Genomic DNA, 15,661 nt, shown 5'->3' on the forward strand with positions numbered 1-15,661 from the left:
GGCCTCCCTTTAGCTGGCAAAACAGCCAGCCTTTGGACACAGAAAACCAGCCAACCCCTTAGGCAAGCATAGACTGGAAACATTTTCTGCAGTGGTAAACGTCCGCAGTTGAGAGACTAAATCCTAGGGAACATTTCCAGAGAGCAGGAGCCAGATAGAGATTTGTTTCTCCCGAAGGCTCCACTCTTGCCTCTGGCCCTGACAACTCAGCTGGTTTTGTCTAAGGTGATTTCTACAGTCCCTTTCAGTGAAATCCCACAAACAGTTCTCTATAGGCAGTCACTTTCACTTTGGACACCTCTTAGTTCCATCTAGTCTCACCTTCATTGTCTCCAGCAGAAACTCCTCACAGTTTCTGGAATCTGGATGGCATTCTTCCCCCAGGTTCCAGGACTGATAAAGAAATATACTGATGGGAAAAAGCCAGTGTCATTTTAATGGGAATCTAGAAGCAGAGAAGTAAATTAAATATGCAGACTTATACTGCCACCTTAATCCAGAGGTTCAAACGTTATTAGACTGTTTACTTCCTGCCTATAATTGATTCTTTATTCTTTTACACTGATCTTTAATAAATTTTACAAATGGAATCAAAATATTTTCTCAGGCAACTTTATTTTTTGAATAGGGTTTGATAACTACTATGAGTTCTAAAGGTGATTTAATAAGTGAAATCTGTTCTCTTCTTTCTACTCTCGAGCCTAGTTTAAGGGTAAGTCATTGTATGACACCTGTCCCTAATGGTCCATGGTGACCTTGGCATTACAGTGCCCCTTATGAAAAGGAGAGGCACTGATATGTAATCTGCCACGCGCATGACTCCCTTTCTCAAATTCTAGTCATTTGTATGATAAAGCAAGGTTAAAGTTCCTTATTCTCCATTCCTGTATAAACTGGTAGTTAAGAATTAAGCATACACATATTACTAAATAATTTATATAACAAAAGGTAATTATGCAAATATTAGATGACAATAATAAATATTTATTAATCTGATATGCCAATGGCTGGTGATCATACAGGGCCAAAGACACTCCCACAGGCCATGGGGTGGCCACTTAGTATTCAATATGAAGGAGAAAAAAAGTGGTTTAATGCACAGAATGGGATGTTGTCCAGGTTAAATAAGTTTGTGCTCTTCAATTGACTACCTTATGCACGGGACAGAGTAGGCTCCATTTGTTGGATTGCCTATTATGTGCAATTACTTGCACATCTGTAATTCAATCCAGTCTAAACATTATTTGATATACACTGAAGCAGATCCTGATAAGCATAAGTTGATGTTAACTATCCAGTTAGCTAAGAAATGAATAATATCCAGATGAAATCACTTCCCTGCATGAGCGTAAAACTCAAATGGCGAGAAAGGAAATAGCAAGGCGTGGTCTGCAAGGATATCTTTGGTCATGTATGATTTACTATCACCAGTAAGTGACTTAGGCTGGAAGAAATATTGGATTTCCTAAGTACTTTAAGATATGCTTTCAGAAGCAGGGAAAAAGCCGAAGTGTCAGTTCCATTAAAATAATTACATCTCAGGTACGTGCTTACTTTTACCTAAAGGCTTAAGATATGAGTATTTTTTCACATCTTTAATAGTTTTGAATTTTTATAATGTTTGGTAAACTGACATTTCATTGTATATGCTATTTGTAGAATAAAATAACGGTATAATTTTAAAATCAACATATACAGTACATAGAGCAATCTCTAAGAGGAGCCTGAGTTATTGCAAATGTATGAGCTATTTCCATGGAAGAAAAAGATGGAAAGCCCTTTCCCATTTGCATTTATAAAGGCTGCGTGACTCTTTAAATATATACACTGATGCCAACAGAGACATCAGAAATCAATAAATCACATTCTCATGTGCTGTAAAATGTCTGACACACACATTCATTTTCCTGGTCCGAAATGCTCTGCAAAAGGGACTGTGTAAATGTTCCATTTTAGTTTAATGACATTCTCCACAGTTAAAATGATGTGCATTATTGCCAGTGAGTTCAAAAACCTGAAGAGCACAAAGCTAGATAGGGTTTTAAAGAGACTACATAGTACATATCCTTCATAGTACATATCCTTCAGTGGCCCGTCATTTAACAGACCACAGACACACAGATATGAATGCAGAACCAAATTGGGAGATTAGTAAGAATGGATTGAAATGCTGCAAGTACCATTTGGACAAAAAAATAACAGGCATAATTTATTTAGAAGCAGCTGGGGGATGGTCCTATAAGTATTTGGAGAGACAGTCCTGATAGGCCGACACCACCGAATGGAGAAAGAGATGAACATCACTTAAAAATGATACAGACGACAGAAATGACAACAACCTATTCATCAGTGACGTTCAACCTGAAAGTGTAACGAAAACCTAAATACGACTCCACTTGAGTTGACATTTATTCCACCAGCTGCCATATATTTTAAAAAGGTCTCAAACTTGTTCTACGTAGACATCATTTATAAAGTACAAATTCTTAAAGAAAGAAGAGATCTGTTATGTATAATCTAGAAGGTTCTAAGAATTCCACAAGCACATCTTGCAGAGAGCTAAGCAGAAAAGGCACATCTGAAATAAACCCAAGCCCTGAATTTATTAAGCCAGTATTCCTACGTGGGGACTGAAGGAAGAAGTAGCTACAATTCTGCCTGTTCACTGGCACTGACCAATGTTGCTCTGGCCTCTTGTTTCTTTGTATTTGATCTCTGAACCAAAATGCTGTGGCCAAGGAGATGACATTTGACTCACGCGTTTACCCAAATCTGATCATATTCAAAGTGTGTTATTTTGAGACTCTTCATGCAAAATGTAGCTTTCTTCCTTTAATCCACATTTTCCTTTCCCTGAGACCTCCACTCACTCTAGCTCCTCTGACCTAACTTTTCTTCCTATCCAGCCTGGACCCCATAATCAACCACCCCAACAAGCATCTCACAAGTCCCCTACAACCTTTCAGCTCCTTTGTAAACCTCCAACAACCCTGGCAAAATCCAACTCTTGGCACCAAGCTAAATGTACCAATATTTAGCACTGCGGGGTGGAAAACACAGAAGCAGACCAAGTGTGTCTGCTGGCATCTAAACTCAGATGGGGCCTCAATGCTGTTCAGCAGCCACTTCTTCCCCAGGATGAATCCATAGTACAATCCATCAAGTTGCTTTCCAAAGCCTTTAACTCTTGTGAAACCCCTAATTCTCTAGTCTCTGAGAAGACAAATACACCACCACCCAGCTGAAAACCCCTCACTCTCCACCATACTCTTCACACTTAGTTATTTCATCACTCCTTCTTTCCTGCTTCTCTCCTCTCTGATCTCAGAAATCAACACTTCTTTTTTTCTTAAACCAGCTTCTTTACCAATAGAGTCCATTGCTTTCCATCTCTTCTAAGACTTTTGTCCATAAAAATCAAACCTCTCTCTTCTATCTTCAATTTCTTCTATCAAGTGCCTCAATTTTTAGGACAAAAACATGTTTAAGCCTATCCTAGCTTTAAAAACATACCAATCTTTTGCTACTCTCAAATGCGTAATAAATACTTACTGCCTAAAAGGGGTATTCAATTCTTCTTTCTCCCTCAAATCCAATTACCAAGTCATGATGATTTTATTTCTAAAATGCCTGTATTGGATAGAATTGCCCCCCCGCACAAGTTCATACGTTGAAGCCCTAACCATGTGACTATATTTGGAGACATGGCCTTCAAAGAGGTAATTAAGATTAAATGAGGTCATATGGGTGGGCCTCAACCCAATATGAAGGGTGTCTTTATAAGAAGAGAAAGGGACACTAGTGATGCAAGCATGCAGAGAAAAGGTCACATGAGGACACACAGAGAAGGAGGCTGTCTAAAAGTCGAGTAGAGAGGCCTCGGGAGAATCGAAATATGCTAGCATCTTGAACTCGGATTTGCAGCCTCCAGAACTGTGAGAAAATAAATTGCTGTTTCTAAGTCACCCAGTCTGTGGTATTTTGTTATGGCAGCCCTAGCAAACTAATACAATGTCTCATGAATGAGGCCTTTCCTTTTCACTCTTTGGCTTTGGCAAAAGCTCTTATGTTTATCAGATATGTTAAACTAGCTTTATAAGTGGCTTCCCAGGCTATATTCATTCACTAGGAAAACACTTACTGAGCACTTACTATATGCCAGGCACAGTGAATGGGAGAAACAGAGCCACTGCCCTGGGGCTGTTTATTTTCATGAGGAAAGACAAATGAACAAATACATAAACAAGTTAATCATAGACTATGACAAGTGCAGGAAAGGAAATAAATAGACAACTAAGACAGAAAACATCCAGAGAGGCTACTTTAGATGGGAGGGGAGGAAAGAAAAGCCTTTATGAGGAGGTGACATTGAGACTCGGTGGAGAAGAATGAGCTGGGCTTGGCAAATGATGCTGAGAAAACATTCCTGGCAGAGTCGTGAGCAAGCACAGAGGCTGAGAGAGAACAGAGAGAGGCTGCGGTTTGAGGGACAGGAAGGAAGATAGTGTGGCTACACCACAGCCAGGTGGAGAATGGGGGAATCTCTCCTCTATTCCATGCTTCATTCCTCCAACAGAGCTCTTTTTCTATAATATAATCTAATAATGTCATGCTCCAAATGTAAAATCTTGCTATGTTCTACATGGCCTTTTTTACAGGCTTGCTCCAGCCTACCTTTCTAGCCTCAAGTTTCTCACCCTATACCCCAGTCATCTAAAATTATGCGTGCATAGACATCATATACTTCTCTGCCTCTTTCTTGGGTGCCAGGGAGCATCCTGTAGGGAAAGAGCATCAACTTGGCACTAGACAAATCTGTGTTCAAATTCTGGCTCCCACGTTTTTACTTGGAAGAAGTTAGGTTAAGCCCTTTTCTCTCCCTGATCCGCAGTTTCCACGTATGAGGTGGGGTTAATAATGCAGACTCTTTGGAGAGTTACTGTAAGCCTTAGTGCTCATCTCTGTAGGAGGCCTAGCACTGTAGGTAATCAGTATTATTATTGGCACGTATGTTTCCTCTACTAGGAATGCTTGACACACTTCTTAACTTGGGAAACTTCCTCCATTGTTTCGGACCTAGTTCAGTAATACCTTCTCTTGAAACCTTCTCCAACTCCCACATACAGAACATAATCACCTTCTCTATGTCACCTAAATACAATGCATATACTAACACCATGGCATAGTTCTGGACCTACAGGCCTTCACCTCACGCCCACCCCCACTCTTCTCTAACCACTACTTCCCTCAAGGTAGGAAGTGGAACTTACTAATGTTTATATCATCAATGCTTATCTGGCACATAATACATGTTAAATAAACACTGGTTGAATGAATGAACTATATATCCTAGTCCTCCCCCAAACCACCAGAGTCTGCTTACATCCACAGCATTCTACTTCCTCAAAAGGTCTGTCATTCAGGAGCCCGGCAGGTACTGGTGGCTCATTCAAGTCATCATCATTCAAAGAAAGTAGATGAAAGTGACTATTTATAAAGGTGTGGGCAGGATGCAGCAAAACCACAGAGGACAGTGCAGGAAACCAGAGCTAATGATGGGGGCTAGTATTTGACCTGAACGGTAAGGGGAGAAGGGGGTGATTGGAATTTGGACGGAGAGAGCTGTGTGGCAAGGGCCTTCCGACAGAAGCTGGTCAGTGGATGTGGCCCGTGCTGACCACACAGGGCAGGTGAGGGGCTCAGCCTCACTTTTCTTCCTCCACCCAATCCTCTGTTGGGGCTTCCCGAGAGCTGAAACCTATTAGAATCCAGAGGGCCTTCTCTTCCCCCTCGTGAGGAATTCAGGCCTGAAGCTAAAATTAACATCGGCCCCTGCATGAGGGGCTCATGATGGCTCAGGGTGGGATCACAGCGCCCAGCGGGGTGAGGTACAGGGGAGGCCTGGGGAGGAGCTGCAGAGACAGAGCATGGTGGGGGGGGGGGGGCGCCTGTACAGGACAGGCCTGATAAGCAGTGTCAGGGGTCAAGCAGGAAGCGGGGGAAGGTGCCCAAGCAGGGTGGGTGGGTACTTGGGCCGTCATGGAAAGTCAGAGCCTCAGGGCAGTAAGGAGACCATCCCCATGGGGAGGTATGCTGGCCAACATGGAAGACTGGTTACCTACGAGGGGATTAATCGACTGTTTAGATATATTAAGGGTAATAGAAACTGAGTTTCTCACTGTCACTGTCAAACAGCTTTGGAAAGGGAGAAAACCAGAATGAACTATGGGGTATTAGATTAACGTTGAAGGTATTAGTGTGAATTCATGGTTTACAAGATATAGAGGAACATATAGAAATAAATGTAGATAGAAATTGTGCTATGTTTATATATAGGCTCATACTCTTTCTTCTATAAGATGTTCCTTCTGTTCTATAAGACACAGAAGGAGGTGTTCACACACATATACATGCACACACATGTACGGATGTATGCATTCCTATATATACATACATATATTTCCTAAGTCTGTCATAGATCTGGGAAAAGCAACACCCCAATAGCAAAGAGCAAATATTTCGTGAGATATTGACTTCTAAATACCACCTTCCACTAAAGGGAACCATGGCTCCTTGGAGAAAGGGTTCATTCCAGGGCTGAGACAGGGAAAGTACAAGATGAGACTGAAACAATTCCATGTATTTTAAAGTAATGAAGTGCTCGAAGAGTGAGGGAGACACGTCAGAAGACACAGGAGCCAGCTTGAACAGGCTCCTAGTGACCAAATGTGGACAACTGAGCATAATAACCTATTGAAAAACTAGGAAACAAGGAAACCATACAGATAGGAAGAAGTGGATAAATTGAGAGTCTGAAGAACAGGATATTTGCACAGTTTAAAAGAACATCGTCACAACATACTATTTAATTACAAAGAGGGAAGAAGTAACTTTACACTGAAGAAACTCAGCGGATACATTTTAATCAAATGATTGGGAGAAATCAAAATCGTGTGCTACCTCATAGGTGCAAGGAGAATATAGCATCATTTATCGTATTCCTCCCAATGGTACACACTCTGAATCTGATCACTAGGAAATATGACACAAACTAACATTAGCTTATAATCTTCAAAAGTGTCAAAATCATGAAAGTCAAGAGATGACTAAGGAACTATTCTAGAATGAAGGACACTAAAAAGATATGACAACTAAATAAAATGACAGATTCCATACTGAATCTTGTTGCTAAAAGTGACATTACTGGGACAGGTGGCTAAACTTGAATAGAGTCTAAGAATCACACGGTAAGAATGATCAATGCTAGGGGGCTTCCCTGGTGGCGCAGTGGTTGAGAATCTGCCTGCCAATGCAGGGGACAGGGGTTCGAGCCCTGGTCTGGGAAGATCCCACATGCCGCAGGGCAACTAGGCCCGTGAGCCACAACTACTGAGCCTGCGCGTCTGGAGCCTGTGCTCCGCAGCAAGAGAGGCCGTGATAGTGAGAGGCCTGTGCACCGCGATGAAGAGTGGCCCCCGCTTGCCGCAACTAGAGAAAGCCCTCGCACAGAAACGAAGACCCAACACAGCCATAAATAAAAAATATAAATAAATTAAAAAAAAAAAAAAAAAGAATGATCAATGCTAGCTTCCTGATCTTGACTGGCTGCACTGTGCTTATGCAAGAGGACGCCCTTCTTTGTAGGAAAAAACAGGCTTAAAGTCATAATATACTGGGGGCGGGGGGTGGGTGGGATGGATAACGAGGCTTGAAACTTCTTCTCTAATATATCTTTAAATCTTGTGAAAGTTTATGATTATTTCAAAATTAAAAAAAAAAAAAGGAAGACAGAGGCATCCTTTCTCTTGATGCAGTATACGTGGATTAGTCTCCATATACAGCCTCCTGGAGCAAAGCAAAGTAAAGAAGGTGGAGGGTGGATCTAAAGGAACAAAGAAAAGATGTCCCACTTACTCCCCAGTGACTTCCTAATGTCCGTCTGAGACACTTGCCTGTACATAACCTCCCCATTGATGATCTCTCATGGATTTGCTATTTTCTATCTATTCCTTGGCTCCTCCCATACCCTTTCTAATACACACTTTCTTACAAATATATGTATTCCTTTGGGATGGCCATGATATCTCACGGTCTCATCAAATCCCATAGCTGACAGTATAATCTATGTAAATTTTAATCACTAATTCCATCTGCTCCAGTCACAAAACCTGAATATATATAGCCATCTTTGGACATTTCATATAGTTTATAGAAGCATCTCAACCCAACGTGTTAAAAACCAAACTCAATACCTACCCTACTACAGTGGACACTGATAGTTGACTTCTCTGCCACCCTCCATTGCATAGCCTCTAATAGAACTTCCTAAAAACCAGATTTCTAAAGTTTTCCTGACATCTCCACAGTGCACCATTTTACTTCAGGAGTTGGTGAGCACACTAAAATTCAGGAGTAGGCCTGGTTGCTTTAAACCAATTTGCATATTCCACTTCCTCAGCTAGAGTCATTGTTTAAGAAGTAGTCACTGTGATCTATTGATACATAGTATCATTCATGTGACTCACGTTTGTCTTTGAAATACTGGGACAGAAGTATTTTCCCCATGGATGTGAACTAATAGGCAAATACCCATTTTTTGATTCAGGTAGCCATCCTACTATTAAGGGATTCAGGTTTAGAATAGTGCCAACAAGGGAGAGGTTTTTTTAAATGAATTCATTAAACACAGTTAAATGGGTCCTTGATAATAACTGAATTCCAGGACCAGCAACCAGAAGCCCACTCTAACCTCCATCTTATAATTACCTGAGCCAATAAATCCCCTTTATATTTAAGTCAGTTTGAGTTCAGTTTTCTGTTACTTGCAGTACAATGTGTGGAAAGCAAACTTAAATATAAAACTAGTTGTGACAATGTTATAAAACAACTAGAAGTATGTAAAAAATGTAATCTAAGATAACAGACCTCTAGAAAAAGAAAGAAAAGTACAAATATAGAAAAAAAAAATACAGGTTGGCTTAATGATAGTTGGCACTGGCAAGGTAAATGGGAAACCTAGCTTCCCTTATTTTAAAGATGTAATAATGAAATAAGCCTTGGCTTCATTTGGCCCAGAATAGGAGAGCCTGTAGGACTGCTTCAGGGGAGAAATCAGGCAGAAACCTGGGGTAGTCAAAGGAGGGAAATGAGAAAACTGGGAATTTCAAATTTTGTAAAAATACGTGAAAACAAGCTTTCGTACAAGTGAAATTCATAGGTATTTCACGTAATTACAGTACCTTCCACTTGCTCAAATAAATCTATGTAATCAGATTCACATTTCCATGCCTTTTCTACTCATTCTGGCCTAGAAAATGGTGACGTTCAGCGCCTTTTGGGTTTTTATAAACTGAAGTGAAATAGACCCGTTTTGGAAGGTTGTTTCATCAAGTTGCCTGTTCCTTTCTGCTGGGAGGTAGGGCTGAGCTCAACTCCAGCAGGGCCCGGAGAAAGAGCTCTAAACTTCTTGATGTCAAATGCTGATAGGCCCTCAGTGCCTTCCTGTCTTCCCAAGTCACCCTAAATGAAATCTCCATTTGCGTTCCAGACCTTCTACAGACCTTCTTCTTCCAGACCATCCCATAGGCAGTGTCATTTACTCCCACTCTTCTGGGTTGAAAATATGCCGGGAATTCAGTCCTTTCTTTTCTTTTCCAAGGCCAATGTCTAAGGTCAGACTCTTATCTCTTATTTCCACTACTGTGACTGTCTCTTACCCAGTCTCCCTGGGTCTTATCTTTCTGCCTCTCCGATACATTTTTTACAGGGCTACTGGCTCCTAAGAGAACATAATGACAATATTTTATTTATCCTTTGGATCTTCTTCTCCTGCCCTATGTCCAGGCACTAAAATATTTATTTAAATTATTTTATGTATGCTGTTTCTCATTTGAGAAATCTCTGATGGTGCCCACTGGTTTCAGAAAAAGTTAAAAGAGCTTAATCTGCAACCAGGGTCATCGAGGTTTAGACCATATTACCCTTTAGCACAGCATCCTACCACACACACAGCAAGTCTTTGTAAATGACAAGCTCTCCCTCTGTAAAATTCACTTTCCCTTGGCTCTACTTACAAAACACCTAATAGTCCTTCAAGGTTCAAGTTAAGTATCTGTTCCACCATAAAATCTTCTCCAATACTACTTTCAGATTAAAGTTCTTCATCCTTCGTGCCTTCTGAGGACTTTATATTTCTATTTGACATTTATATTACTCTGTCTGGTCTTATACTAAATTTGGTATAGATCTATCCAGTTATCAGACTTCTTTCCTAGTAAAGAGGAAACTGTATTTCAGCATGAGGTTTTCTTTCTCCTCCGTCTGTTATTCCTCTAGAAGATTCATTCCTGAAGTCTCTGTATTTAGCACAGTATATGCAGCACATAATACATGTTCAGTAAGTATTTCTTGAATAAATGATTTCCCAATGGACTACATGTTCTTTGAGAACAGGTATTGTGCCTTATTCATTTATATTTCTCACAGTGACTGGAAAAAACTGAGTAACAGAAACTGCTACAGGTTGAATTCAATATTAGGCTTATTGAGACTGCCTTCTGGGTTACTGAAATATTTGGCTAATCCAAGGACAATTTGTCATTTCTTCTTTCCAAAAAGAATTGAGTACTTTATATATGCCAAATCTTATTCCAGGAGCTGGAGGTACAACTGTAAACAAGACAAACCACACATATGCTGAAGTGCAGGCAACAGTCACGTAGCTAATAAATCCACCTCCCCCTGCCAAAAAATAAAGTTTTTCTAAACACCTGAACTCAGTCCTCAGTCACACCAGCTTGAAACCCAAGAATGATCAGTGGCTTCTCTCTATACCTTGCTTCAAGTGTTATTTGACAAAATGTAAAATTGCCACCACTGGATGATGGTGCTAATGATGATGGTGGTGACGATGAAGGTGACTGCACGGTCCTACTCCTCTTCAAGTTCAATGCTATTCTCCAAATTCAAGCCCTCATTCTGCCTTTTGGAATAACTAAAATTGCTTTCTAACAACACTTTCATGCTTCCCATCTCTAACATTCCCTTTTCAGTACTGCCAGAATAATTTTCTTAAAAAGCAGTGATCTTATTACATTATCGCTCTGTTCAAAAGCCCTCAGTGTCTTTGCACTGAAAACACAGCGTGAACACTGTTTAGACTCTTTAGCCTCATACTCAAGGCATCTTCCAAAATTGACTTCTAATTTGTCTTTCCAGACTCATTTGCACTGTTGTTCCTATAATCCAGACTCCCACAAAATTAGCTTTTGATTTTGTATCTTTGAATCTTTCACATAAAATACATCTCCATCTATTTTATTCAAATTCTGCCTATACCTCTAGGCCCAATTCAAGGATCTTATATTTGTCTCTGATTTTTTCCCTTCTACATATAAAAGCTCAATTTACTTTGTGCTCTCCCCCCTAAGCTTACCTGTTTCTACCTCATATTTTCATTATTCAGGAATATAGCTTCTGTATCCAACTAGAGTGCATTTAATCATTGATTCAATAAACATGCAATAGGCACTTACTAATAGATATTTCCATTATTCCAAAGCACCAAACATGTATTATATTCATAGTAAATATTGAACAAATTTTCAAACAAAAATGTACTCAAAATCAAAATAGTATTTTTCTAAATATGAACAAAAATCTCCACCAAAAAGATACATAAGAATGATAGAAGACAGCAGCTTATCAAATTTTAAGTATGTATGAAAGGGTGGGTAAGTTAGGAGAAAACAGAATCAGATAAAAAGCTAAGAAAATTTATAAGAAAATTTATTCAAAATAATATGGAAATATTGAATCAATCTTGCCCATTTCAATTTATGGATGTACCTATCATTTTGAGATGCAAATTCATAAACACATGCACATTATGTCCATCAACTGGAAACTATATACAGTGTCAAAATTTATTGAAATGAGAATCACAAGGAAATGTAATAGTTTGGTGAAATTTAATAAAAGTTTATGCGATGAAATATTTTTTTTCTTTTCAAAGGAAACAGCTTTAGAAGATGATTGATGCCTGCTATTATGAGTCTATATTTGTATTTCCTTATTTTAGAGGCTTTTAAAAAATACAAAAATACACTTAAAGCATTTTTAGTTATACTAAAAAAAAAAGAGAAAAGGTGATTATTTATAGGCAATCATATTCACGATGATAGACTCTCAGAAGCCAAATCCAAACATAAATTTTAAATGGTTTTTGGAAAGAATAGAGAATGAAAATATTTACATAATTTCTTAGAAACCCTGGCTTTTATTGCTGCACTTCAATATTCCCTCAGGGCAAAGGGGAAGCTACTCCAAAGATTTATTTGATAATGGAACGTTTGATTTCTTTGTTTTTCCTTCCCAATGTGGGTAGGTCTGTTGTTTTCACTCTATGGCAATGTGCTGTATTTTAAATTTTGAATTTGCTCACTAGTGATAATGAAAAATGAGTCTGTTTAGGCAGATTAAGCAAACACACCAATGCTAGCATTTAAGTATATAAAGTACATAAATATACTAGATTATTAGAAAACTATCCATCCATGTATCAGTCATCTTCGATAACAGACCTGCAAGTTCATAATAATATAACTGGTGACTAATACCAAATGTCTGAAACTTCTACTTACCTGCCTATCCACTTCTGGGAGCAAAAGCAGGAGGTATTGTTGAAAATGCTGAGGTAAGGAAGCAAACGTATGTTTATTTATTAATGCCCTCAAGTTAGTGTTGACAAGAATAGATCCCGGGGTTTCTATGTCAATATCCTCAGCTTTGGTCCATTTCAAGTGTCCTGTGATAAATAAGCAAGAGGTATGAATTCACTATAGATTGGGAAAAACATACACCTGTACACACACAAATGTATACTGACTATATATATATATATATATATATGTATATATATATATATTTTTTTTTGATAATGTATTTAATTCTATCTCTTTTAAGACTGATATTTCAGAACGAAATCTCCAAAGTTTCTTTGGGTTTCTATCTTGCCTTAGTTGTCTTTAATTTTCATAATGTCTACTTCACTCAATACCATCTGTATTTTTAACTCAAAGTAGCGCCAGGTCTAGATAAAGAAGTATTTTAATTACGGTCTTCCAATTAATCAGAATCCTCAAAAACTTTAGGAGCATAAATGGTAACAACTACAGTTTTTGTAGATTCTATAAGACCTAGGATCAATGATAACAATAAGAGTGCTGTTAATTTTAATAGAGATAATGAGAGCTGATAGCTGTGTGCTCCCCAAGTGTCATGCACAGCACTAAGCACTGGGGTATTTCAGAAGATTCCTATTCAGGGTAATTTAAGGGTAATACTTTAAAACAGCAATCCTTTATAATATTAGCTGTGAGGCCTGAAATGCCAGTATGCTTTGTAGGATAATTCTACAACTCAGGTACAATGACCTCCAACAGATGGCTGTATATAGAGTCCACAATTCGCAATTATGACACACAAGGGAACAATCCACCATAAGGGACAGTCAGCTGATGCATCAAACAGAAGAATTACCACTCTCAGTTGCTTGAGTTAAGAGAATCACTTGAATGTGATTTTAATAGAGTGTGATTTAAATCAAGGGGCAGCAAATTATTGCCCATGAACTACATCCAGTCCAGTGGCTGCTGGTAAATAAACTTTTACTGGAACATAGGCGTGCCCAATTGTTTAGATACTGTCTAGATGTGCCTTCGCACTACAATGCTGAATTGAACAGTTGTGACAGAAATCGCATGACTCGCAAAGCCTACAGCATTTACTCTCTGGCCCCTAATGCAACAACTTGCTGTCCCTTGTTTTAAACAATAGAAACAAAAAAGGAAATAAACTCATTATGAAAAAACAGGACACTGTAATTTTAAAAATAGGTAGATTTGAAACAGAAACAGATAGAACTTCTAGAAACGAAAATTTAGTTTAAATTTTTTTTTTATATATTCCATGGATACAATGAAATAACTATTGAATAAATATAGAGTTGATGAAAATATCTAGAATGCAGCATTAAAAATGATGAGTCAAAAAAGCAGGATAGAGAAAAAATAAAGGGAATGGAATAAGCAGTCAGGATGCACATTTACAGGAGTTTGAGAATGAAAAAACACAGCAAATGGCAGAGAGGCAATATTTGAAGAGCTAATGTCTGAAAGTTTTAGAACTGAAAAAATAACAAGAGTCCTCATATAAAGCAACATACCAAATCTCAAAAAGGATAAATACCCATTCCTCCATCCGATGTGTTGAAATAGCAAAACATCAAAAATAAAAAGAATACCTTAAAACAATTTTGAACAAAAACAGGTTACCTCCAAAGGGATCACAATAAGACACAGGAACCTTATCATCAATAAATTACAGATGACAATGAAATATCTTCAAAGGGCCAAAAGAAAAGAAGCATCGATCTGGAATTTCGTTAATAATAAAGTCCCTTTAAATGGCAATGATATTAACGATATAAGAATATTTTCAGTATCCAAAATGGAAACTATCCCTTAGAGAATCTTGCTGAAAAAGTACTAGTGGATGTTCTTAACAAATAAAGAAATTAACTCAAAGAAGGAAAGAGTGGGTTGCAGAAGTAATGACAAACTAAAAGATTAACAGACATGAGTAACTCCAAATAAACATTAACAGTGAAAAATAATACTAACAACTAATGAGAATTAAAACAAAAGGGAAAAAAAACAAAAACAAACAGGAGACAGCAACTGCATGAGAGATGGGAAGGCATGATTGAAATGAGAACACCATATAACCCTGGCACTGTTTGGAAACAGGAGAGATACTGTTAGTTCTTTACTTTGTTAAAACTCTACAGGTAGTGTCCTTCTTTGATTCTTGTAAGAGTCTTTATTTTAAAGTCTATTTTGTCTGATATGAGAATTGCTACTCCAGCTGATTTCCATTTGCATGCAAGGGATCAATCCAAGAAGAAGATTTAACAATTGTAAATATTTATGCACCCAACATAGGAGCACCTCGATACATAAGGCAAATGCTAACTGCCATAGAAGGGGAAATCGACAGTAACATAATCATAGTAGGGGACTTTAACACCCCACTTTCACCAATGGACAGATCATCCAAAATGAAAATAAATAAGGAAACAGAAGCTTTAAATGATACATTAAACAAGATGGACTTAATTGATATTTATAGGACATTCCATCCAAAAACTCTATAGGTAGTCAATGGGAGAAATGGAAAAGACTTATAACTTCCAAATAAATTCATGGAAGGAAAACTCAATCACATGAAGGCATAAAAGGAGAAAAAAATTTTTTGATTAAGTCCCCAACACAGTAAAAAAATACAAATGGATTTCATTAGATTTTAAAAGTAACACAATCTGATCATATGCTGCTTTACAAGAGATATACTTAAAATAAAAATCACACGGAACAGAAGAAAATGAGGAGATAAACTAAGAAATACCAGGCAGACATTCAAAACAACAAAAAAAGCAATACTACAATATTAACATCAAAGATAAACAAAGGTAAAAAAAACCTTATTGGGGATAAGAAAGTAATTCCTTGAGTATAAAAGGAATAATTCGCTGGAAAGATACAATGACCTAGAGCCTGCATCCATTTCAAGAGTATAGCATTCAAAATTTAAAATTGAGAGA

The 15,661-nt window shown here is 38.2% G+C and overlaps 1 protein-coding gene across 1 annotated transcript in view; it reads right to left on the reverse strand.

Moving 5' to 3' along the window:
* Window positions 1-15,661, reverse strand: part of ASXL3 (ASXL transcriptional regulator 3) — a 174,261-nt gene that overhangs the window by 46,006 nt on the left and 112,594 nt on the right. Inside the window, exon 8 of the mRNA XM_061169713.1 lies at window positions 12,642-12,805. Within this exon, the coding sequence (XP_061025696.1) occupies window positions 12,642-12,805 (164 nt within the window). The remainder of the gene's footprint in view (window positions 1-12,641; window positions 12,806-15,661) is intronic.

Source organism: Eubalaena glacialis, chromosome 15 (assembly GCF_028564815.1).
Source record: "Eubalaena glacialis isolate mEubGla1 chromosome 15, mEubGla1.1.hap2.+ XY, whole genome shotgun sequence".
NCBI classification, from domain to species: domain Eukaryota; kingdom Metazoa; phylum Chordata; class Mammalia; order Artiodactyla; family Balaenidae; genus Eubalaena; species Eubalaena glacialis.